We start from the raw sequence: 25,847 nt of genomic DNA on the forward strand, positions 1-25,847 counted from the left end.
GCCGCCTCAACCACGCTGCCAACGACGCCGTTCTGCCGTTTTACGTACTAGTCCCATTTCTTCACGAGGAAGCCAGCAAGGTTCCGATGCAAGCCTTGATGGTGGCGGAGGGAACGCTGTGCAGACTGCAGCGGAAGGACGTCAATCTACAGCAAGGACGTCTATTCCTAGCTGCGATAACGTAGCTCTGTACGACGGACGGACAATTTATGACAGATGGTCGTCGTAGAGCAGTGTAGGCAGGGTATGAATATTCGTTCTAGTCTTCTTCTTCTTCTTTTGTCGTTCGGCCTCCGTCAAAAAATGACGATTACGGCTAATGGGAGGCGTTGCCAATGCTCTTAAAAAAAAAAAAAAGTGCAGGGATTTGGGTACAGTGAGAGGGTTGGTTTTTTTTTTTAATTTTTTAGTGGAAACTATAAGATAAAAGCATTTGATGGTGTGTTTATGGTGTGTGTTTGAGATCATCAAGGGCTGCATTGTGTATATGTGCCTTGAAGATCTCTAGTGTAGTGCATTGTACTGCTGCCACCGGGAGGAGGTTCCATTGTGTTATTGTGTGTGGGAAAAAGGAGTATTTAAATGTGTCATTGGTGGCAGATGGGTGTCTGAATGTGTTTGCCTTGTCCTAGGGTCAGCTGGGTGCATGATGCCGTGTGGGTCTATTGCGACATGATGGTGAATGATTTTGTATAGAAGTATGAGTCTGGTCTTGAGTCTACGTGTTTGAAGTGTAGGCCAGTTGAGTTTGTCCATCATGTCTTGTACTGAACTTGTGTTGTGGTATCTGTTTTGTACGTATCGTGCTGCTCTGCGTTGAATTTTTTCTATTTGATTGATTTGGTTTATGTTGTGCGGGTCCCATATGGAAGAGCAGTATTCTAGTTTGGGTCTCACTAGGGCTTTGTATGCATATGTTCTTTTATATGTTGTGAGTTTATTTTCAGGTTGCGTTTTAGGAAGCCCAGTGATCTGTTGGCGTTTGCAGTGATGTTATTGATGTGTGTATCCCATTTGAGGTTTTTCTGTAATGTGAGTCCTAAGTATTTGCTGGCGTCGACTTGTTGCAGTGTGTGGTCGTGTAGTTTGTAGTTATATGTTGTTTTGGTGCGTTTGTTTGAGGTGGATATGATGTTGCATTTGTTTGGGTGGAATTTCATGAGCCAGTCTTGTTCCCACTGTCCTGCTGCGTTTATGTCTTGTTGTAATTTGTGTGCGTCGTCTATGTTGTGGATTGTCTTGTAGATGATGCTATCGTCGGCGAAGAGTCTGAGGGTGCTGTGTTTGATGTAGTCTGGTAGGTCGTTGATGTATATGAGGAAAAGTATGGGGCCCAAGCAGGTTCCTTGAGGTACTCCTGTGGTGACTTGGACTTTGTCCGATTGTTTCCCTTCAAGTAATACTGTTTGGGTGCGGTGTGTCAGAAAGTCTGTAATCCATGTGAGTGTGTTCCCTGTAATTCCGTAGTATTTGAGTTTGTACTGGAGGCGTTTGTGTGGGACTTTGTCAAATGCTTTGGCAAAGTCCATTATGACAAGGTCTGTCTGTTTGTTTGTATTGTTATTTAGTGTTAGGTCGTGTATGAATGTGGCGAGTTGTGTTTCACATGATCTTGAGGAGCGAAAGCCGTGTTGGAGGTTGTAGAGTATGTTATTGTCCTCTAGATGTTTCATTTTTGCGCTTGTGATTATGTGTTCCATGATTTTGCATGCGATGCAGGTGAGTGAGATTGGGAGGTAGTTAGTGGGGTTGTGTTTGTCTCCTTTCTTGTATATAGGGTTTACATTTGCGTGTTTCCAGTCATGTGGTAGTGTCCCTGAGCTGAGTGAAGTGTTGAAGATTTTTGTGAGTATGGGTGCTATGGGGTCTTTGAGTTGTTTAAGAATTTTGCCGTGTATTTGGTCAGGTCCTATTGGTCTATTCACAGGTGCCTGACTCGTTTTTATAAAATAATAACATATAGAGTACATATAAATCTCATTTATATGTACTCTATATGTTATTATTTTATAAAAACGAGTCAGGCACCTGTGGTCTATTCCAGCTATATGGAGCCTGTATTGTGATGGGGACCTGTCATGTATGGACCTTCTGGTGGCCATTTCCAGGATCACCGGGCCTGTCCAGCGACGTCAGTAGCTAGCTGTGACATTTGATGTAGGGTGCATATACATGTAGAACGAATATTCATACCCTGCCTACAGTGCTCTCCGGCAGGGTATGAAGTCCCTCCCATTGCCGATAGTGTAGCAAGCCCCGATGTGATTCACATCGGGCAGTATAAGCAGTGGTAAAAAAATTCTCGGATAAAAAAACACATGTAAATTTTCAAGCAACAAACCTGCACATTACTGCGATAACGTAGCTCTGGACGACGGACGGACAATTTCTGACAGATGGTCGTCGTCAGAGCTACGATTCCCTCCCATTCAGGCCATTGCTCGTAATGTAGCAAAACAGTGAACCTCGAAAATGCTACAAATAGCGGATATCGTTTAACTTTGGAGTAATAGTTTGTATAATTAAACATTTCTAATACAATTTTGCAGTGTATTAGCCTACCGTCTAATCTAGAAATCTTTAATTCGCATATTCTGATATCATACTGCTCGGAGTTGTCTCCGTGATCCGCCATGATACTTCTCGAAGAACTCTCGCGAGGATTCTAACCCAAATATGGAACCCGTGATCCATATATGGATGAAGCTACTACGATAAATAAATACATAATCAGAGATATTTAACCACTCTTTTGTAACTCTTGTGAAGAAAGCGAATCTTACTTTGCGTAATTAAATAATTTCAGAATGAATTGACCTTCCTTACCGAGATATATTACTCCGAATCTGTTTTTCTGTTGAAATCTCGCGGGAAACCTCTATTAGCATCAATTTATTTTGATTTCCTTATAAGGAAATTGACCTTTACACTTGTATCAAAGATGGCGGTATGTTTAAACTGATATCTCCGTGTGTCTTGCTCGTTTTGGATTTTACTATTTATTGTCAAACATTTCAAGTAATGTGCAGGTTTGTTGCTTGAATATTCATAATAGATACCAGAATCATCAATTTACATGTGTTTTTTTATCCGAGAATTTTTTTACCACTGCTTATACCAGAGACATATCTGTATATATGTCTCTGCTTATACTGCCCGATGTGAATCACATCAGCTGATCAGGGCTTGCTACACTATCGGCAATGGGAGGGACTTCATACCCTGCCGGAGAGCAGTGTAGGCAGGGTATGAATATTCGTTCTAACAACATATATGCAGAATTAAGATATTCAGATACTGTAAAACTGAGCATTGATGCATGATAATTAGTTATTTCCATTGTCACTTTCAGATTGTCTAGATAACGGAAACAACAAGAAAGCAATTCAAGAAGCGGACAAAGTATTGAAGAAAAAGAAGGATTTACAATGTGCAAAAGTAAGTTAATTTGAACTCTATATTAGCTTTACAATGGAGAGATAAATAATCTTACTTGGATTAATTATTTTATCCAAACAATCTTTTTTGGATTGATAAGCTATCCATGAACTTTTTCTGTAATTTAAAGCTTCTTTCTGACTTCTGTATACCAGGCACTTGATGAAGTTGTTAGGCTTGCCCAAAAAAGCGTAAACAAAATGGTGGTCTATAGCTCGCTACCTTGTACAATATGGTGTGTTGTATATATTCTTCATTTTGGAAACACACAGGTGTGTATGTAATCATCTAGCATTATTAAGTAATAATTATATTACATTGAATTAAATATTGTATTGAGCAACACATATTGTTGCAGATCCAAAGTGAAAGTGGAGCAATGAAGCTGGCATATTATTTACATCAGCAACCTTTGTTCTGAATCTCATCTATTACCCCGATTGACAATAGACTTACTGAAAACCCATAAATTTAGCAACAGAAGTGTTTGTTTTGGAAATTGTAATCCTCTTTTTATATATCTATTGATTTGGTTAGTGTATGTATCATCTGCTGTTCCTATAGCAAATCAACTAAATGGTGTCTGTATATGGGGAAGAGTGAGCATATTAACAATATTACAAAAAGAATTAGATATGTAAAATGGTCAGTTGTATACAACAAATTTTAATTGAAGATCTATAACATTTTAACCTGCAATATAACCTGAACCTACAGGTACTCAAGGCGCTTGCTTTACTGAGACTGGGACAACATGATGAAAGTTCTGTGTTGCTGAAGGACATACATGCCCAAAACCCAACAGATGAGGCCACACTTCAGGCCATGTCCATCTGCTACAGGGAGGTCTATAAACGTAGGTTATTCTCTCACTGAATATCTGGCTTCAACTGGTAATATAACTATACATAGCTTTACAGTGTTAGAGGAACACTAGTCGACCATGATCATATAGTCAATGTCCACTGTGGTCAATTTATAATTAATTCACTGCCCCATGAAAGGATTTCGTGAAATATGTCTGTACAGAAAATACATGCACAAGTCTATCGCTGTGAACAAAGAACTGGTCTTTTACATGAATTCAGAACATGTTTAGATAATACCAGCCTTTGTCAAAATCTGGGCATGGGAATATTACACTTATTTTTTAAAGATTTTGTGACATGCAAAAAATGAGCAAGCAACTGAATTTTCCATTTGAATCCATTGGTCAGCATCACTTCTCTATAATTGCTCTTTTATCTTACCAAGTATTTAACAAATTCTACTGCATAAATTCTGGATAAAAGTGTTGTTTGATTCTCATGTAAAATTTGATTATAATATCTGGTTTCTTTTCAGTGAAACTTATTGCTGATCTTTATGAAAATGCTCACAAGCGTCGACTGGACAATGAAGACATTTTGTCTTCATTGTTTATGGCATATGTCCGACTTGGAGACTACAAGAAACAGCAGCAAACCGCCATGACATTACACAGACTGCAGCCCCAGAAAAACCCCTACTACTTCTGGGCTGTCATGAGTATTGTGATGCAGGTACAGTTCTTAAATTAAAAAGAAAGGTTTGTGCAGTGATGAAGTAGGGCAGAGATAACTATGGAGGGGGCCATTTGCCCCATACTTTCCAAAATGCCCCCCCCCCCCCAAACTCACAAATTTCTTCAATTTTCTATGTTTTGGCCCATACGATTTCTGAAATCTTGTCAAAATGGCCCATGATTTTTGGGTCCAGGGTGAACCCTGGTAGGGCACCCAAAATACTTGCCAAAGAAAAAAATATGAACAGGGTGTGATTATCCAAGTCGTGAATTAGGAGCATGCCTTCAGTGTGGAAGGGGGCCAAATAGCTCAGTTTGTTAAGAGTGCCGACCACATAACCTTTATTAAATCATGATATTAAGTTTTGTATTGCTTGACCTTTCACTTAATGATTTTATTAGGATATTGACAATTTGTTGTCATTTGATAATGTCATCACTCAGACTGTCTCTAGAGAATGACAGGGGACATGTATTGTTTTAAGCAGTATTCTCATAATATTTTTAGGTTTTAAAAATGAATTTCCTATTAAATCATGTGTAACTCAGGAACTTGGAAGAGCTATACCTTCATCTTGACCTGACAGTATGCTTTTCAACACAAATTGTACCATTGTATTTTGAAAATGTTTTGAGCATGTAATGTGACTACTAAGAACTGTGGAATACAGATTTTTTCTCTATAAAAAGTTGAATGTTTTGTTATCCTTTGTAGGGTCACCAAGATGAGAAGTTAGCCCACGGCATGTTCCTTCCACTTGCTGAGCGAATGACCAAAAAATATATCGATGAGGAAAAGATAACTGCAGAAGCAGGTACTTAATACAGTGATATTTGTGATAAAGATATTTACCAGTTATTTTCTGAAAAGTTATCCATGAATGTTAGGATTGGGGTCATGTTATAAGATATCTGTTAGTAACAGGGCTTATCAATTGTTTAAGCAGTATTAAGAATTTAGGGATCAAAATCTGACAAATTAACAAATCTTTAATATTCATTTGCCTATGCACAAATACATCCTTTGTCTGGAATCTCCGGAGAACATATAATTAAGGTTAACGTTGGTAGTGACCAAAACATTTACAAACGACAACATATATGTGAGTCTGGTTTTGTGAGATTCCCTAAATTTATGAAGAGGCATCATTTAAAATATGAAAAATATCTGTAGATATCACTGTTCTTGAATGATTTTAGCTGGAGATCTTGACTTGAAATGCTGGAATTCTTCATTATGTTATTTTTTGAGATCTGATAAAAAAACTGTTAATCATTGTCAGAAAGTTAAGATGTTGGTGTATTTCATGATTGTCAGAAAGTTAAGATGTTGGTGTATTTCACGCAATTTTTTGTGTAATTTTAATACATGAGGTTAGTAAAATGTTAAATGTAAACATTATATTACAGAGGTACAGATATATCTCATAATTCTGGAACTTCTCGAGAAGTGGGAGGATGCTTTGAAAGTTGTTGAAGGGTCACTTGGAGGTAAACTATCTTAGCGATCTTCTGTATTATTTGAGTCTAGACATTTCTGCATGCTTTCTCATATTTGTTACTGAAAAATCGGTATTTATGAGAGCTCCAGTCCAGAGACTGTTGGAGCTAACTTTGGACGACCGCTACATATATATGTACATGTTTACACTTAGTAAAACAATTAACATAGAATGTACTACATGTAATAATAAACTGAGAATATAAAATAGTGTCGTGTATTGTTTTGAGTGATTTCAGTTACCAGATGATAAAGTAACTGTGCATGCACACTTTACTAAATATCATTGACCTGAAGCGAATGGTAGAAATATAATACACTAAAAATTAGAATGATTCGGACGATTTTATGTCACAAGTGCTGTGTCTAGTGTTTGCAAAAATATGTCCAATATTAGATGATGTTCCATAAAAGTTAGTGATGAATCTTTTCTGTTTCACAGCAAAACTTACAAGTGAATTCAACTTTCGAGGAAATAAAACCGCAGATCTTTATGCCAAATTAGAGCGATGGCCACAAGTCAACAGAGAGTACAAGAAACTTCTTAAGGACAGGTAGGATATTTATATTGTGTTATGGATTTTTTAAGTCTATAGTTTATCTGACAGATTTATTGATGGTAGTTGCAGAAGTGGTATTTGACAAAGGTTGACTATTATGGTTATTACAGAAGTTCTTAACAACGGGAAAATCTTGGGAGATTTTTTTTACCACAATCAAAACAAGCCACAGCTGGTGGCTGACCCTTTGGGGGCATTTAAGGTGTATCAAGTGTTAAAATATATTCAGTTGTATAGTAAAGTGTAAAAGGTATATCAGAATAATTTATACTGTTAAGTACTGAGGTCCCCTTTTATATAAGTTATTATCTGCTAGCAATTTCTAGTCTTAATATGAAATCATTATAGATGTTTTTATCAATTTCAGCCCAGACCACTGGAATAACTGGCAGGATTATATCCGTTCCTGTCTACATCTGGTCGAGGATAGCTGGACACCAGATAAAGATAGGTAAGGTCTTCAATCAAAGTAATACAGAAAATCTGATAAATTGTTCTACAACACAAGTATGATGTTTTTGGCTCAACTGCCTAAAGGACAAATGAGTTTATGCTGTCACTGTGGTCCAACCAACATTCAGGGTTATATAGGTTAAAAACTTTAAACAACGTCTTTATAACCAAGAGTCCCAGTACCTGATATTAGACCTGTGAATGTTAGGGTGAAGAGCGATCAAGTTTGTTCAAATGAATGACCTTGGCCTACATTCAATGTCACAGGGGTCAGATATGCTTAAATCTTTTAAACAACCTTTTAATAACCAAGAGGTAAAGTGACCTGATATTGGGCCGGCAGTATATTTAGATGAAACATTGCAAAATTTATTTAAATGAATTAGCTTTGCTTGCCTATACTCTTATACTTGAATAAAGTGGTAGTTAGCTTAAGCATAAATGACCTAGATCAGCGTCAAAGTTGCATTAGAAGCATTTGAGGGATACAGACCCATTATACCTTTTGTTTGTTTAAGTGTAATGTTATTAATATACAATGCTGTTTATGTATCATGTTGTTGTGTATGTACAATATTGTTGTTTATGTACAATGTTGTTGTTTATGTACTTAATATACAATGTTGTTTATGTACAATGTTTCTGTTCGTGACTACAGTGAAGAAGACATTGACTACACCGAGGACATGGCTGCCACGTTTATACAGGAGACTATCAAGCAGTGTGAAGGTGGCCGTCCCCAGAGGGGTCCTTATTTGGCCCAGTTAGAACTCATCAGGCAGATGAAGGAGAAAAACAGGTGGAAAACCGACCATGCTGAAAGTGAACAATTTGGTAAGAGTCGATGATAAGTTCTTACACATCATGGCCTATTGAAGGGAGGTGTGGGTTGTGTAATGGTAACTCATTCACTTTCGCCTTTCCATGATCAGTTTTCTCCCACAGAAAGCTCTCCATCTGGGCCAACAAAAGGCATTGATATTAGGGATTTTTTTACCATGGATTCTGGGTTCGTTAAAAGGACCCATTCCCCTAAAGAAAATCTTGTGAAAATTCCTTTGCCACTGAAAATTCCCGAAAGAAAAGTTAATTTTTTGTCCATAGCGAAAGCGCCCAAGGCCATTATACTGGGGTCACTTAGTTATATATTGACTATGTAGCCATGGAAAGAGACATGGATTAGAGATAATTTCTTAAGGATTTGACAGTTACTACTGACATCAGTAGTGAAAACGATATTGTATGAATTCTAATGATTTTACAGATACACTGTACAGATACAGCATATTGATTAAATATTTACAGGGGATCCTCTATATAAATACAGCATATTGATTAAATATTTACAGGGATCCTCTATATAAATACAGCATATTGATTAAATATTTACAGGGATCCTCTATATAAATACAGCATATTGATTAAATATTTACAGGGATCCTCTATATAAATACAGCATATTGATTAAATATTTCCAGGGGATCCTCTACAGCTAATCCTACGGTACTACGACTTATTTGGAGATAAACCATGTTGTTTTGAGGATATGAAAACATTTACTAAACTTCTCACAGAGGACAAAGAAACAAAGGTATAACTATACAGAAATGTTACATAATTATTAATTATTCATTTATAATCAGGACAAATTATCGTTTTGTATATGCAAAAGTAAGCACCTGATGTGCAATAAGATGTTCTTGTGCCAATCCAAAATCCCCAGTCTGTTGGTCAAAGGTCACAGGCAATTTATGTTTAATTTAACATTTTTATTAACTTCATTAACTAAAAACAATTTGTGCCGTTTCCTTAAAATAACTGGAACATTAACATATTTCCCTCATACTTGATAATTAGGTTAAAAAACCTTAAGTACTTTTACTGTATGTTATTTTGTGGAGTTATGGCCCCTTGATTAATGAAAAAATTGTTTTCTGCAGTTTCCATGCAATTGCTCCCACGGATATTACCAGATTATCATCAAACTTAGTAACAGAGTTATTGTTCTTTGATTTGACAGACTTTATCAGTCTGTCGAGGTATATTAATGACATGTTTACTCCTAACCTCAAAAACGGTTACCTACAATATGTTAGGAAAGCGTGGAATATAATTTCCATGAATTTACTTGTCTGGACTTGATATCTTATTTAAACATTGCACAAACTACTTTTCAGTTGATATCCGTGGTGACAGAATCTGTCGACTAACCCAAACAGGAGGAGTCCATAGGATATGCCTCAAGTGTAAGTTTTCTGCTAAACTTATGAACGTTTGTTGAAGTAAATTTCTCATATATGCTTGGAATTTATGGTTTGAAATGGTTGAAAGTAGAATATTATGCATAGTTTTCATTGAAAGGTTTTAGTACTTTCTTTAGTACCAGTTTAAATAGCAATGGTGTCATAAACCTTTCTCTTTAATTGAACTTGAAACTGGATTCATGACTATAGTTTTTGAAGTTATTTGAAATTTCTACTACACAACAGTATCTATAGTAGGCTGGACAAAAAGCAAATTTTATATATAGGTCCCTTTTGTCCTTAGCTGTGCATGTTTAATTTGTAGACTGATAAAACAAAATGGCGGACAAGTGGCCATCTTGAAATCTGACTATTAAAGTTTGATGATTAACAGGAAGGATCAGAAAAGTAGCAAAGATCAAACTTTATGGAGAAAAGATCTTACAGAAACAGATGCCAAAGTCCCTCTGGGATCTTGTTTCCTGAGTTAGCAAATATCAACTGTATATAGTTCGAGTTCGAGACCCATGTGGGTGGGTTGCCTGCAGGTACTGACCATAGGCTGGTGGTTTTTCCCTGGATACTCCATTTTCCTCCACCTCCAAAACCTGGCACATCCTTAAATGACTCTGGCTGTTAAAAGGACGTCAAGCAAAATAAACCAAATAAACCAGACTAAATATAAACATTCTGTTCTATTATGTGATACAACTTGGTCATATTCACCCTCATGATTTTGTGATATAGAATTTTCAAAAATCCTTCATTAATTTGATATACTTCCAAGTGCTCTTGACATAGCAAATTATTGAACTTGTTTTATAAATTACATATATTATCAGATCTCTTAATTACTTGATGATTCTTTGAGTTTGAGATCAATGCTTAACACAAAATAACCATGGCAAGGAAAAACCCAGGTCAGATGGCTTAGGGCCCAGTAGATTTGGTTTGTGGGCAAGTAAATATACGTGACTACTTGCTTGATAGGCAAGTGCAAAAATTTCTGATAATTTCTACCTTCTCCTTAGAGCAATTTAAGATACTCTGAATTCACATTAATTGCCCACTATATTTCATCTTTGGGAAAGTACCGTTAAACCCAAACTTACCCAAAGGACCAGTAGTGATGCTGAAACCTTTTTTCCTTCTGTGCAATGACACAAAATTTAAAAGGGCAGGAGATGACAACAATCTCTATCATTTGTAGTCTTGGCGAAATTATTCTTAAACCCAAACTTACTATATAACTGAATGAATTCTGGATGTAATCATGTTTTATGGTTTGATAGGTAAAACAGATGCAGCGACACATCACACTACTACAGCTGATGCGATACATGGGGTACTACGACAAACAGTCGACAGAGGGAAGACTTATCTTGGTCAAGGAATACATACAGCGCTATCATCATGGTCTAAGCTATGGTCAGTTTTAAATCAATAACATTTAATGTATTAAGATCTTTTAGACTAAAAGAAAACTTTACAAAGTAAATACCTGTGTTTTCCACAAAACCTACTTATCCAGTATTAAATGAAAATAGCTGTTGATAATTTCCTTTAATTTCCTATTAGTTGTGTTGTATGTTTTGTGTAGGTAAAGAACTGTTAAGTACAGACCTACAGTACTGTGATAACTACCTCCTGCTAGCCGTGCTGCTGTTGCTGGATATCTGGAGGGAGTCTAGTAAGTCATCAATCTCCTCTGTAATCTTAGGAAAATATAACACAATGATCTCAAAATTATCATCACCCTATTGCCAAATACAAGGTCATTTTAATATTATTCAAAATTTTGCTATCAACACACAAAAAAAAAGAAGTCACATTTGCTATATATAGAGCAACATAATTTTTCAAATACATATTATTAGGACTATATCTAACATCACATTTTCTTCAAATAATATTGAAATTTGTTTTTGTTATTGTAGAAAACGACTCTCTAGTATGGCAGGCAATAGTGCAGTTAGAAAAAGGCATTAAAAACAGTCGGTCCAACTTCCATATGAAGTTGATCCTGATGCGCCTATATTGTATCATGGGTGAGTATGGATTTTAATGGGAGTAAAAAATTAAAAAAACAAATTATTTTGAATTTCTATATTATTCTCCCTAATATAAGAGATAAGATTCCTTCAAAAAGTATCTTCACTGCAGGTTTAAGTGATAAAATTTCTTAAAATAATAATACCTTTTATATGAGGTATAAGTCCATTGAGACTAATCATGTTTTATAAAATTGTTCATAACCATGGCGCTCAAACCAGGAAATTTCCAACCTGTCAACCCCTGCTCTAGTGCAAGTCATCATAATCTATTGCATTTAAAAAATCTTCAATGGTCTAGAGACTGATACAAATACTCCTTCTACCGCAGAACTATAACACAATGGAATTGTCTCACTCAGCCTTTTGTTTCTGTCAGCACTGTTGATACCTTCAATGGTCTAGACTGCTACAAATACTTCTACCCCAGAACTATAACCCAATGGAATTGTCTCTCTAAGCCTTTTGTTTCTGTCAGCACTGTTGATACCTTCAATGGTCTAGACTGCTACAAATACTTCTACCCCAGAACTATAACCCAATGGAATTGTCTCTCTAAGCCTTTTGTTTCTGTCAGCACTGTTGATACCTTCAAATCTGCCATCACAGTGCCCTTTCTCGTACAAACTGAAGTCACTTCATTACTTTTATCATTTATCAAAAAAGTTTTACTTCAATCTTTTAACCAATGCCTAGTAATGAATAATCAGCATTATATTGATGACCAACTGTTATAAAGAAGATGAAAAAGATGAAGAAAAAGAAGAAGAAAAAGGAGAAGGAAGATTCCTTAAAACATTTTCCCCACTTAAATAAGGGGCTAGGTTCCAGGTTCCTTAAAATTGACCCCCCCCCCCCCCACTATTAGGGCTTAAGATTTCTGCATGGTGTCTAAGTTGTTGTATTAATCTACTTTTAGGGGCATATGGTCCTTGTCACACAGTGTACGAGTCCATGGAGGTGAAACATGTGATGAACGATACCCTTGGGTATGTAAGAAATAATGTCAGAGAATTATCAGTATAAATTAGCTGTCAATTCCAGCTTAACTATCCTAGCTTGAAATGCTCTCCATAGACTTTACGATTGAAATTGGTAGTATCAGTTATGTGACTTTGATAATAAAGTTTAATAAAGAAAAAAAATTGCCTGGGGAAAATGAAAAACTGACATGAAATGGGTGATCTATTTTGATTTAAACATGTATTGCTAGACCTGGCCCCAGTTTCATTCACTTCCTTAATTTTAGGAAATTTCTTAGCTTAAAAATATTTTATAGGAAAGTAATATTGGATTTTAGGGGAAAATTGTAGGTAAGCAGCTTTTTGTAACTTCTGTTATGGTTTCCCATGGGATATTTTAAATTGTAGAATTTTCTTAATAGATTATTGATGGACTGTTGATGAAACCAGGATCTGTTATATTGTCGATTCTTTTAATTCGGAGACAAACTGCATTTTCTGAATGCAGGCAACTCTCAACAAATTTAAACAGGGATATCGTATTTAAGAGATCTGTATATTGATGTTGCCCTTGAGTAATGCTGCTTACTCATAAGAAACACCATGATATCAGTCTCTTCTCTCAATGAAGCTCAGGCTTGTCTTTAAGGCATTCAATATGTTGAAGTATAAATATCAAGAATTTGTACATTGCAGGCATACGATAGCCAACCATGTTGGACGCCTGGGACATTTTGTTGCAGCCTGTGCTATGTACGGAACGATGCTGCGCTTTTTTGCAGTCAACCATAAAGAGGTAATGACACAAGGTTTTTACTGTATAGATCATAATACTTGTAGAAGATTCAAGTTTGCTGTTTTCAGGGTCATTAAAGATAGAGGGAAAAAAAATACCCAGTGAATGTTTATATACACTAGAATGTATATTATTAGTTGAAACCTGAAATTAATGTTCACAAATTGATTCCTGTTCCAAATAAACTACAGGGAAATTCTATTAATAGCTAAGTCATAAGTGACTAGGGGTCTAGTGCTGATATCACTTTTACTATTAATGAAAATTTGGTTTTCATTAGGTGAAATTCCATACCGTGCTACCTCAACAAAAGTACTTGCTTGAAATTGTTCTTCAAATCTGAAGGTCAAAGGTCAAGATCTATCCATAAATTTAGATAATACCTTAATTCCCAAAAGTAATAGCCTCTTAAAAAAATAATGTTTAAATAATCATGTTATTTCGTTGTTGGTTGGGGAAGGGATTGAATGCATGTATTCCTTTTTTTTTTTTTTTTTTTTAAATTTTCAGTAAAACTAATGTAATTTGAATATTGTTGCAGACAGCTGAGTATTTGATAGCCTCCTACAAGTACGGTTCTTTCAGCGGTGAGCGATACTAATTCTCATGTTTGATACTGAATAACTTTTTTCTCTTTATAACATTTTGCAAGACATTGTTTTTTACTCGGGTATCTTAAGAATTGTACATGCCTAAAATTACATGGTATACCTGGTGTCTCTTAGTTTGAATGTTTGAAGTAATGGTAACACAATGTAAGGAAAATTGAATAATTAAAGGCTTCTTACTGCATTTATCATGAAATAAGCCCCCCTTCCCCTAGTGTAAAGAAGTTTAGTACTGTATTTTATCCTCAAATAACACCCCCCCCCCCTTGTATAAATGTTTAGTATTATATTTATACTCAAATATTATCCCATCCCCTTGTGTAAAAGTTCAGTATTAAAGTTTGGGTAGAGCTTATATTAAAATTGATGATTTTGCAAAAATGATGAGGTTATGGTAATTTTACAGCCAGTACATGGTTTATGTTGTTTGTAGAGTATATATAATTATATTGATGGTGAATTTGTTACAGATTCATGAATTTGTGAAATTCCGCGAGCGATTACAGAAGTCTTTACAATATTCCTCTGCAATGACTGAGAGTATGCTGTTGGATTTGGTGCTAGAAACCTCAAAGTGAGTGGAAAATTGAATTATTCATAATGTATTTTAGAAATTGATTTGTTTTAATGAGTAAGGGTACACTTATACTTTAGATTACATCTTTTTTTTTTTTTTTTATTCAAATTTTTTCCACATAATCACATACATCTATTCATCGCATATGTAATTGGATATCGTATTATTCACATTACAACTTAATATTCAATGACAATTCTAAATAGATTATTTAAATTTTCCTTATATTCCTAAAATGAATGTACAGTATATTACACATGTAAAAATGAAAGGACATGTATCTTTAATTGTTACCTCATGAAACATGGTTAAATTTTAAAACAGAAACTGTGTAGTTTACAAACCCATTGGTTTAGCAATAGATAAAAATTAAGTAATTTACCAGCCAGCTAATTTGTTATCTTTATATTTTACCTTTTCCCTTTTCCCTTTTACTGACCTTATCTTTATAATCCTAATATACATGTACAAGTACAACATATGTAAAATATGGACATGTACCTGTTATCTCATAAAACATGGTAAAATTATAAACAGAAACTGTGTAGTTTACAAACCCATTGGTTTGACAATAGACAAATATTTGCGTAATTTGCCCACCAGCTAATTATTTGTTAAACTTAAAAGTTGATTAATAAAAATCCATTTATATTTTACCTTTACTGAACTTTTCTTTACATTCATAATAAGAATGTACAGTATATTACACATGTAAAATATGAACATGTATCTGTTAATTGTTACCTCACGAAAACATGGTAAAACTGTAAACAGAAAGTGTGTAGTTAACAAACTCCTTGGTTTGCCAAAAGTACAAAAATTGTGTAATTTACCATCCAGTTAACTTAAAAGTTGATTAATAAAAATCCATTTATATTTTACCTTTTCTTGTTTTTTATGATGATATGTATATAATCCCATATCTTCTATTTTATTGTAATGGTTGATGTATTTTTTGCTTTCAGAAAATATTGGAGTTGTGTTTTTCAATTTACACAAATATATATAGTATCTCATAAGCAGCAATAGAAAGTTTATCTCATAATTATGTTCTATGTCTGTCACACCAAAAAGAAAGGTCATTGGGTGTCTAGGTAAAGTTATTTGGAATTTGTTTTCCAACATTTCCATAAACAAAAGCCAGAAGGTTTTAACAATACTACAATCCCAAAATAAATGAAGAATAGTTTCTCTTCCAATTGTGCAGAAGGTACATCTTTCAGTTTCTGAAAGTTTACATTTCATCAACTTAGTGTTGGTATACAATATCCTGTGTACTAGTTTATAATGAAAGTTAATAAGTTTAGTATCATCAGTTACCTCCCTTGGTAGAAGATAAAGTAATTCCCAAGTTTCATCACTGATGTCAGTATTTAATATTTCTTGCCACTTTCTTTGGCTATTAATTGGTTTTTCAGAAAGAGGTCTGATCATAATATGATAAAAATATTTAGTGACTTTATCGTGTGTATTCAAATAATTAATCAACTTATATGGAATTATAGGTATATCTACAATACCATTACTATTCCGTAGAATGTCCTTCCAGTTTCTTGGTATGGCATTAATAACACCAAAGTATTCTATAAAGTTTACATTTATACTGTATTTATGAGAAAAAGTTTCATAGGACATAAATTGATTGTTTTCTAATAAATCTGAGACAAAAAATATATCTTTTTTACACCAGTGTTCAAAGAGAAAAAATCTATTGCCTCTTTTAATATAGTTATTGAGAAAAATAGGTTGTGATATTATTTCTTCGGGGGTTGTGGGGGATACATGTTCTTGTATAGAGGCCCAAGATATGAAAACTTCCCTCCAAAAAGTATTAAATTTTTTGATAATTCTGTTAAACCATCTCTAGTCATTTTAAAAATTTTATCCCCTCCAACACATTCTTATTTATCTAAAAGTAATGTTTTCCACGCTGCATGACTTGAGGGATCCATAATCTTTTTTATCCATGACATCTTTAAAGCATGACAAAAAGTTAAAACATGTGGTAGGCGTAATCCCCCATTTATATAATCACTATACATTATATTTCTCTTGATTTTGTCTGGCTTACCATCCCATAGGAAATTAAAAAAAGTTTTTTGTAGTTCAGTAGTAATATATGAAGGAGGGTCCGGGAGGACAGTTAAAGTCTGAATAAAAATAGGCAAAGCTAGAGTTCGAATAATTGTTACCCTTCCAATGTAGGATAAATTTCTAAATGACCAATCTTTTAATAATTTTTGAACCCCTTTTAGTTTTTCAATGTAGTTATCTTCAAAAATGTTTGTTTTTTGAAAATTATATTTAATACCAAGAAGTTTAAAGGCACCTTGGTGGTTCCAAAATAAATTTTTTTCGGGTAGAAGTTCCAACCCACAACCCCGTCTTGCCCCAATCCATATTGCTTGTGTTTTTTCAAGATTTATTTTGAGGCCTGATACTTTTGCAAAGTCATCTAAAACATTTAAGGTTGTTGCAAGGGAAACAGGATCATCTGATAATGTGAAAGATGTATCATCTGCAAACTGGTTTACTAAATATTCTGAATTATTAATTGTAATGCCATTTATATTTGGATTAATTTTTATAGCTGAACTAAGTAGTTCTACACATAAGATAAAAATATACGGGCTCAAAGGATCGCCCTGCCTTACTCCACGCTGTATTTCAAAAAAATCTGAACAGTGGCCATTATTTGTAATACAACATGAACTATTTCTATATAAGGATTTAATCCACTGAATAATTGAAGGCCCAAAACCATAAAAATGTAAAGAGTCAAAGATGAAATTAAAATCTAAAGAGTCGAAAGCTTTTTCGAAATCAATCAATAAAAGGAGTCCTGGAATGTTATTTTTTTCTGTGTTTTCTAATAAATCTGCAATTAATCTAGTGCATTCACCAATATATCTCCCTTTAATAAAACCTTTTTGTGTATCACTAATAAGAGTGTCTAAAATTTTCTTTATTCTGTTTGAAATAGCTGATGATGCGATTTTATAATCAACATTTAAAAGTGTTATGGGCCTCCAATTCTTCATATATAACTTGGATTTTCCTTCCTTGGGAATACATGTAATCATACCACGTCGCTGTGAAATTGAAAACTGACCATCTCTATGTGCCTGGTTTAAAGAACGTATCAGAAATCTATAGATATCTACCCAGAAAAATTTATAAAACTCAGCAGTGTATCCATCAATACCAGGTGACTTATCATTTTTCATGTTTTTAACTGAGAAAAGACACTCACAGTATTCCAGTTTACCTTCCAATTGATCACTCTGAGCTGTAGATAATTTTTTCATAAATGGATTTGTTATTATCCAATGTTTTTTTTGTATAGAGTTTTTCATAATAGAGTTTTTGTTCAAGTAAAATATCTCCTAAATCTGTTACCTCATGTCCATTATCTTTTATAAGTTTAGGAATCAGTTTCTCCTGATAGTGTCTTTTCTCTAAGTTACAAAAATATTTGGTACTTTTATCACCTTCTATCTTCCATCTAGCTTTTGCTCTTAAGATAATACCATTAATTTTCTTTTCTCTAAGTAATTTCAATTCATTTTCTAATTCCTGTATATGTTCTACTTGTCTATGTTCTGCTTTTTGTAGTGTTTCTAATTTGGATTCTAACTGCTTCTCTTCCTTCCCCCTATCTCTTTTTTTCTGTGCTGTATAAGCAATAGTCATTCCCCTAATAGTGAATTTTAATGTTTCCCATAATAAAGAGTCACTGATTCTAAAAATTAATAAGTCCTTATTATCTATTTCTGGATTTTCTGCATATTGATTAATTACTTCATCAATACATCTCTTTACTAAAATTACATATTCTTGATCTCTCAGCAAACTATTATTGAACTTCCATGTTCCCTTTCCCCTTTTCTGTTTTATAAAATCTAGTACTATTGATATTGGACTATGATCTGACCTGTAACTTATCCCTATGTCACTCTTATTAACTAATGGAGCCAAATCTGAAGATATCAAAAAATAGTCTAACCTTGCCTGTTTATTATTTGGACCATGCCAAGTATATAAATTTATATCTTGATTTTGTTCTCGCCAGATATCTACAAGATCAAATGAATCCATAATGTCCAAAATTTTATCTCGATTTATAGCATTGTTCCTATTTATATAGTTTCTAGTATCCTTTGCATAATTCTGTGGTGTATTCCAATCACCACCTATAATGAGAGAGGTATTTTCACAAAATTCAAGATGGCTAGAGAGTTGATGATAAAAGTTTACATCTGTACCATTTGGTCCATACACTGGAATTAAAGTTAAATTCTTATCACATGAAGTAAGATGAATATTTATCATTAAAAAATTACCATTTTTGTCTTCTTTCTTTGATAAAAAAGAGAATCCAAAAGAATTCTTAAACAATATTGCTACACCCCTACTATTTGATGTATACGAACTAAACCAGGCTTCATATCCCCATTCGATTTTCCATGAATTCTCAATCTTTTTAACAGAATGTGTATCTATAAGAAAAGTAATGTCATACTTCTGCGTACATTTATCAAAAATATCTCTCCGCTTTATTGGATCTGATGACAAACCTCTACAATTAATACTTCCAATCCTGAGACCTTCAGCCATAGTCAAATGAATACTGCCATGTTTTTAAAATAATAGATACAATGAAATACTGATAAAGGATGTGTATGGTTACATGATTCCCAGAACAGCGATCAAAAACATGTACATATTCGAGAGTAACATAAGAATGAAAAAATAGAAGTATAAATACATTAAGTTGCAGGATTATATAGATGATGTGATTATTTTTTCCAAAAACATTTTCTATTCCCCCCCAGCTTCCCATTCTATCCATTATAGAGAACTCCTCTATAATTACACTTACAAGTCTACAAATCGTTTCAATTATTAGAAAACAAAAGAAACTCATTGTACATCATTCCACCTACAGATGTCTCCTTTCAAAGTTAGAAAAACGTTAAAACAAAAACACACAATATGTATACAAAGTAAATAGTACCATTTGACACCGTGCACCTTCAGCGATGTTAAGTATATGTTACACCATAAGATACAGAGGCATCAATCAGTTGTATGAGTATAAAACAGAGGCATCAATCAGTTGTATGAGTATAAAAAAGTATCATTGCAGTTTATAGCATACATTTGTTTATTGACTTCCAAGTTCCATATTTATTTTTGTAATACATGTCAGACATTTATATTATTTAAAGATTTATAAGATTCACGACACTGATATTGATAAAAAATAAACCGTTTGGTCCTGATGATATAAATCTATACCGTTCGGTATATTTACCTGGCCCATCACTTGTTATCATAGGTACGGTACATGTGTTGCTACTGGAGGCTGCCATCTTTGTGAGTAGTGCGCATGTGTAACTGTAAGAGCCATTTCCTGTTTTAAAGATCTCCACCCCGTACTTCGTATTTTACAATCATAATCAAAAATAACTATGCCGAATGAGCTACAACTTATATGGTGCCTTTTACTGTGATATGATGATTTGTTATCAAAATGGATAATACAAATTATTGCGTAATACTAGTTATGTAAACCTGTCTAACTAACACATTACCAGCTATATAAATACAGTATCAAAGACGTACCAAATTCGTATTGGATGTACAATTTGTGGCGTTACCCTATCAATAAAGAGAATGAAACTATATATGATCATGTGAGAAATACGCACACTCATATGCATCTGTACCAGTGTGTTATTATAGTGTAACGACTAATTTAGCGGCAGTGTGTGCACGTGCACTCGTGTTCTAATGCGCGACTGTCTTACTTGCTAAACAAGAAGTACCTGAATATGCCTGGCTATACTGCAGTATAGACCTTTATATGAACCAGAATACACCGCATGGACAATACTTATATAGAGTATAGGATTTCGCTGACTCATTTTTTTCCATTGTAACTTTGTATAACCATGAAAACCACTACATATTTATATGAATATAAATGATGATTAAGACAGACACAAACAACAGTACCCGTACACATTATATGTAGAGTCAATTCGATATATAGTACATAATATTTGTATATATTTGTGTGTATTATTTAACTGTCTTTCCGGACATCATGTCACTTCATATTTCGAAACGTCACTCGCGTGTTTTGTTCGCGTATGTCGCGCATACACTGTACATACATGTCCATGTAAATTTAAGTTTTTTTTTCGAGAGTCAGAAACGGCGCGGTTTTCAGATATATAAGTTTGGTTTTCTTCTTCTCATCTACTGGAAGATTTCTTCTTTTTCCGAGCAGTTCTTGTCTAAGTTTTGCTAGAGATATGTTATGGTAATTTTACAGCCAGTACATGGTTTATGTTGTTTGTAGAGTATATATAATTATATTGATGGTGAATTTGTTACAGATTCATGAATTTGTGAAATTCCGCGAGCGATTACAGAAGTCTTTACAATATTCCTCTGCAATGACTGAGAGTATGCTGTTGGATTTGGTGCTAGAAACCTCAAAGTGAGTGGAAAATTGAATTATTCATAATGTATTTTAGAAATTGATTTGTTTTAATGAGTAAGCGTCACTTATACTTTAGATTACATCTTGAATGGTGGTAGATCAGTGTGTTTTGTCTGTATGTATATTTAACGCCATTTCCAATTATATTTGAATATTTTCTTCTCAGATTCAAACCTCTTATAATTATTTCTCTCTAGATAGCCTACCCACACAGGAAAGATTTTAAGGACCGACAAATTGTTTACATTTAAGAAAAATCAAACATCCCAAGGTATGCAGGAAAACCAAACTGAGGAACATCTATGAATATCTGTATTGGTTTTGACACTAAAGTGTTGTGAAGGCCAAACATCGCCCAGCAAGCCTAGACTATCTAATTTTTTTTCTGTGCATTCTAAATAGGATATTTTTATTGTCATTTTCAGCCATTTAAGCACGGAACAGATGGTGATATATATGGAAATTGATCCAGAAAAAGGTAAATTGCTAGCATAAACTAATTGTTGTTAACGCTAAACTAACTTACGATAGAGAGATGTTGATAAAATTGATATGATGTTTAGGACGAATATCCTTGCGTGTTTACTATTTTGTTTTGACATATTATATGAGTCATCTTGGCAATGAGGAGTGTCACATATGAAAACAGGGGCTTGTGTCTCGCTATATACAACAACAAAATATCCCTTTGTTTATTTATCTTTTTTTTATTTTGATGAAGTTGCATTGGTAAACTATGAATTTCTCGAAAAAATTATTTTCAAAAGGAGGTGGTGCATAGGAGGGCTAAATCGGCCCACGGCGATTTTTTTCCTGGAAACATATTTTTGTCAAAAGCATAATATCCCCGATTATGTGGGAGGAATTAAGTTAAAAAAAATTATTTCCCCATCAAACTGTATAAGAAGCTAAGGTTTTGACCACTAATTATTATAGACCACATTTTTATTTCCTATTTGTGAAACAAATTCACCCAATTTGTTTAAGGTTTAATTTTGTATATGAATTATCACGCTTTGTGACACTAAAATTGAATTTCAGCCTAATTTGATGTCTTCTTTGTGAAAATCATTGTTTTTAACTTTTCATTTAAAGTCCAATACCACAAAGTCAAAGTTATTAATGGAGTACTATCAAAATTTCTGGTTAGAAATAATCTATGGATATTCATAAACATTTAATGAAACAAATTTATTTTGTGAATTACTGGATATGCCAAGATTTTATTATGCAAAAATCTTTTGTTATCCAGTAATTTTTGATGATTTTTTTTGGATGTGTATTAAGATTGATATGCAAAGATGTTTTTTAAAAGCAAAATTTGATAGTACTCAAACGATTATTACATTTTATCTACTAATTTTGTTAAAAAAGCTGTAATTTCACTTTCTATTATACAAATTCATACTAAACACACATGTTTTTATAAAATATAACATCACATGAGACTATCAATGCAATATAAAATTTATCAAGTACTTTTGTACGAGAAATATATTGAATTTAAAAAGGAGGGTACGCATTTTTTAAAGAAATCATGTTAGGTGGCGCTGTGTATACAGCATTTGCCTATTTTCGTTTTAGTGTCTAAAATGACATGTATTTGGTAAAAGTCTATCATAAAATAAGATTCGGCCGTGGGCCGCCATGCACCACCTCCTTTAGAATGTTGTTAAAATTGCTCTACATAAACTAATTGGAATATATTTGAAATACCAGATGTGGACCCAAAGCTCCCTCAATTATCTCTGAAAAGTATGTAAGTTAGAGTATACACATTGTTTTAACCTGGCATGAATTGCATTATACAGTCCTGAAGAAAATACCTTTGTAACTGATGAATATTTTTTTTTTTTTAATTCCAGAAAAAAATGAATATGATGATCTCTGTGATAATAGGGATTTCTCTGTCATGGAATCCTGGGAACCTCACTCACGGTATGTGACAATAGGGATTTCTTTGTCATGGAATCCTGGGAATTACACCCAATTTTATCAATTTTTCCCAGCATTTACCTGTATCTGTATCTTTTTCTGTAAGAAAGCTCAGGCAAAAACTTTTGTTCAATTGTTTCTCTTTATAGGAATTAAATATCATTTTTTTGTGATAAAAACACATCCCTTTCTGGAGAATATGTTCATGCATGTTATCTGCTCTAGGTTAATTACTATTTATTATATACTGATAATACACTAGTCATGTATTTAAATTTTCGTTTCAGGTGTAGGCTTGAAGAGGCTAAACTACATTCTCGAAAGGAAGAGGTATGAATTTTTTTTCCAATCTGAAAAAACCTTTTATGGTTGTATTAGTTTCATAATTGAATCACAATGTTTATCAAGAAAGTTTTACTGTAATTATCCTGCAATAGTCCAGGAAACCAACATATCCTTGAATTGTAGCTCAGTTGGTGAGAATGCCAGTCATATTACCTCCAATAAGTACCCAGGGTGCCTGCCTGTGTCAGTTTATGTTTCTTTGGAAGCTGAGAAATGGACCTGCAATCTGTAGTGTCATTGTTGTATCCTTGGGCAAAGCACTTTACCATAATTGCTCTGGATAGCATGGAACGTGCCTCTTGTATCTTCAGTGAAGTAGTTACCAATTACTGCGTACACCCCACCTGAAAATGAACCTAGCTGTTCATCGGGCAATAAACCCAGCAAACAAATTGTTAAATAATGATAAACCTTTTGATTTTATGCCTCTTTTGGACTAGCTTTGACAAAAGACTTTCAAGGTCTGTATTAGTATTTGAAAGTCTGTCAAAATTTATGCCTAAAATGTTACAATTAAAAATTGACGACACAGTTTGTCTGCATAATTTACAGACCCCTAGTATTACACAATACAATTTGTTTTATTTTGTCTGCATAATTTACAGACCCCTAGTATTACACAATACAATTTGTTTTATTTTGTCTGCATAATTTACAGACCCCTAGTATTACACAATACAATTTGTTTTATTTTGTCTGCATAATTTACAGACCCCTAGTATTACACAATACAATTTGTTTTATTTTGTCTGCATAATTTACAGACCCCTAGTATTACACAATACAATTTGTTTTGTACCCCAGATACTATGGTTAAAGGTGAGAAAGTTGACATTACGGATCCTCACCGCCAGTGTGATGGTTGGCCAACAATGTGTCAAATCGGACAGTCACACAAACAATGGAATTAAAAATGACAAAAAACCTCCACACGAGGTCCTCACCGATCTCCTGTCACAACTGTCCCAACACACAGATTCTTGTAAGGAGTTCTCCACCCCGTATCAGGTTTGTATCTCAGTTATATATACAAAATATTGGATCAAGATCAATCTGTACATTTTATATACACAAATCTAAAAATAAAAGGCTTGAATTATATTCAGTATGGAGAATTCTTATTTAAATAGATTTTTCAAATCTTTTTTGCAATGTCTTTGTAGTGTTTGTAGCATGTGTTTTGATTCTGTTTCAGTACCCTGTCCACGGTCCATTCAGGACGCGATTGTGTTCATATCTCAGCGAACGTCACTGCGAAGCTTTCACAGATATGATCAGTAATGTGATGTATGTTCACCACCTACATGACAATGGCCTAGGTAAGACAATGTGATGTACATCCTACACCTACATGACAATGGCCTAGGTAAGACAATGTGATGTACATCCTACACCTACACGACAATGGCCTAGGTAAGACAATGTGATGTACATCCTACATGACAATGGCCTAGGTAAGACAATGTGATGTACATCCTACACGACAATGGCCTAGGTAAGACAATGTGATGTACATCCTACACGACAATGGCCTAGGTAAGACAATGTGATGTACATCCTACACGACAATGGCCTAGGTAAGACAATGTGATGTACATCCTCCACCTACACGACAATGGCCTAGGTAAGACAATGTGATGTACATCCTACATGACAATGGCCTAGGTAAGACAATGTGATGTACATCCTACATGACAATGGCCTAGGTAAGACAATGTGATGTACATCCTACACGACAATGGCCTAGGTAAGACAATGTGATGTACATCCTACACGACAATGGCCTAGGTAAGACAATGTGATGTACATCCTACACGACAATGGCCTAGGTAAGACAATGTTATGTACATCCTACACGACAATGGCCTAGGTAAGACAATGTGATGTACATCCTACACAACAATGGCCTAGGTAAGACATTGTGATGTACATCCTACACAACAATGGCCTAGGTAAGACAATGTGATGTACATCCTACATGACAATTGCCTAGGTAAGACAATGTGATGTACATCCTACACGACAATGGCCTAGGTAAGACAATGTGATGTACATCCTCCACCTACACAACAATGGCCTAGGTAAGACATTGTGATGTACATCCTCCACCTACACGACAATGGCCTAGGTAAGACAATGTGATGTACATCCTACACGACAATGGCCTAGGTAAGACAATGTGATGTACATCCTACACGACAATGGCCTAGGTAAGACAATGTGATGAACATCCTACATGACAATGGCCTAGGTAAGACAATGTGATGTACATCCTACACGACAATGGCCTAGGTAAGACAATATGATGTACATCCTACATG

The 25,847-nt window shown here is 34.3% G+C and overlaps 1 protein-coding gene across 1 annotated transcript; it reads left to right on the plus strand.

Moving 5' to 3' along the window:
- Nucleotides 1–100: 100 nt before the first annotated feature.
- Nucleotides 101–25,847, plus strand: LOC117321152 (N-alpha-acetyltransferase 25, NatB auxiliary subunit-like). Its single transcript, XM_033875621.1, has 23 exons — nucleotides 101–244; nucleotides 3,353–3,438; nucleotides 4,156–4,294; nucleotides 4,783–4,979; nucleotides 5,697–5,796; nucleotides 6,392–6,472; nucleotides 6,925–7,036; nucleotides 7,410–7,493; nucleotides 8,154–8,329; nucleotides 8,974–9,086; nucleotides 11,031–11,166; nucleotides 11,339–11,428; nucleotides 11,676–11,786; nucleotides 12,709–12,778; nucleotides 13,448–13,547; nucleotides 14,089–14,131; nucleotides 16,068–16,072; nucleotides 21,140–21,243; nucleotides 21,672–21,724; nucleotides 23,112–23,184; nucleotides 23,469–23,511; nucleotides 24,331–24,534; nucleotides 24,722–25,847. Exons 1-23 carry the CDS (start codon nucleotides 217–219, stop codon nucleotides 24,857–24,859), a joined length of 2,286 nt encoding a protein of 761 aa, XP_033731512.1. The 5' UTR covers nucleotides 101–216; the 3' UTR covers nucleotides 24,860–25,847.

The sequence above is a fragment of the Pecten maximus genome, unplaced genomic scaffold, assembly GCF_902652985.1.
Source record: "Pecten maximus unplaced genomic scaffold, xPecMax1.1, whole genome shotgun sequence".
Classification (NCBI taxonomy): domain Eukaryota; kingdom Metazoa; phylum Mollusca; class Bivalvia; order Pectinida; family Pectinidae; genus Pecten; species Pecten maximus.

Bases quoted from the DNA above. Each gene is read 5' to 3' on its own strand.
- LOC117321152 (XM_033875621.1), top strand. From the start codon at position 217: ATGGTCGTCGTAGAGCAGTGTAGGCAGG. The intron at 9,087-11,030 runs GTATAACTATAC...ATGGTTTGATAG, and splicing joins CAGAGGACAAAGAAACAAAG to GTAAAACAGATGCAGCGACA. The intron at 21,725-23,111 runs GTAAATTGCTAG...TTTTAATTCCAG, and splicing joins GGAAATTGATCCAGAAAAAG to AAAAAAATGAATATGATGAT.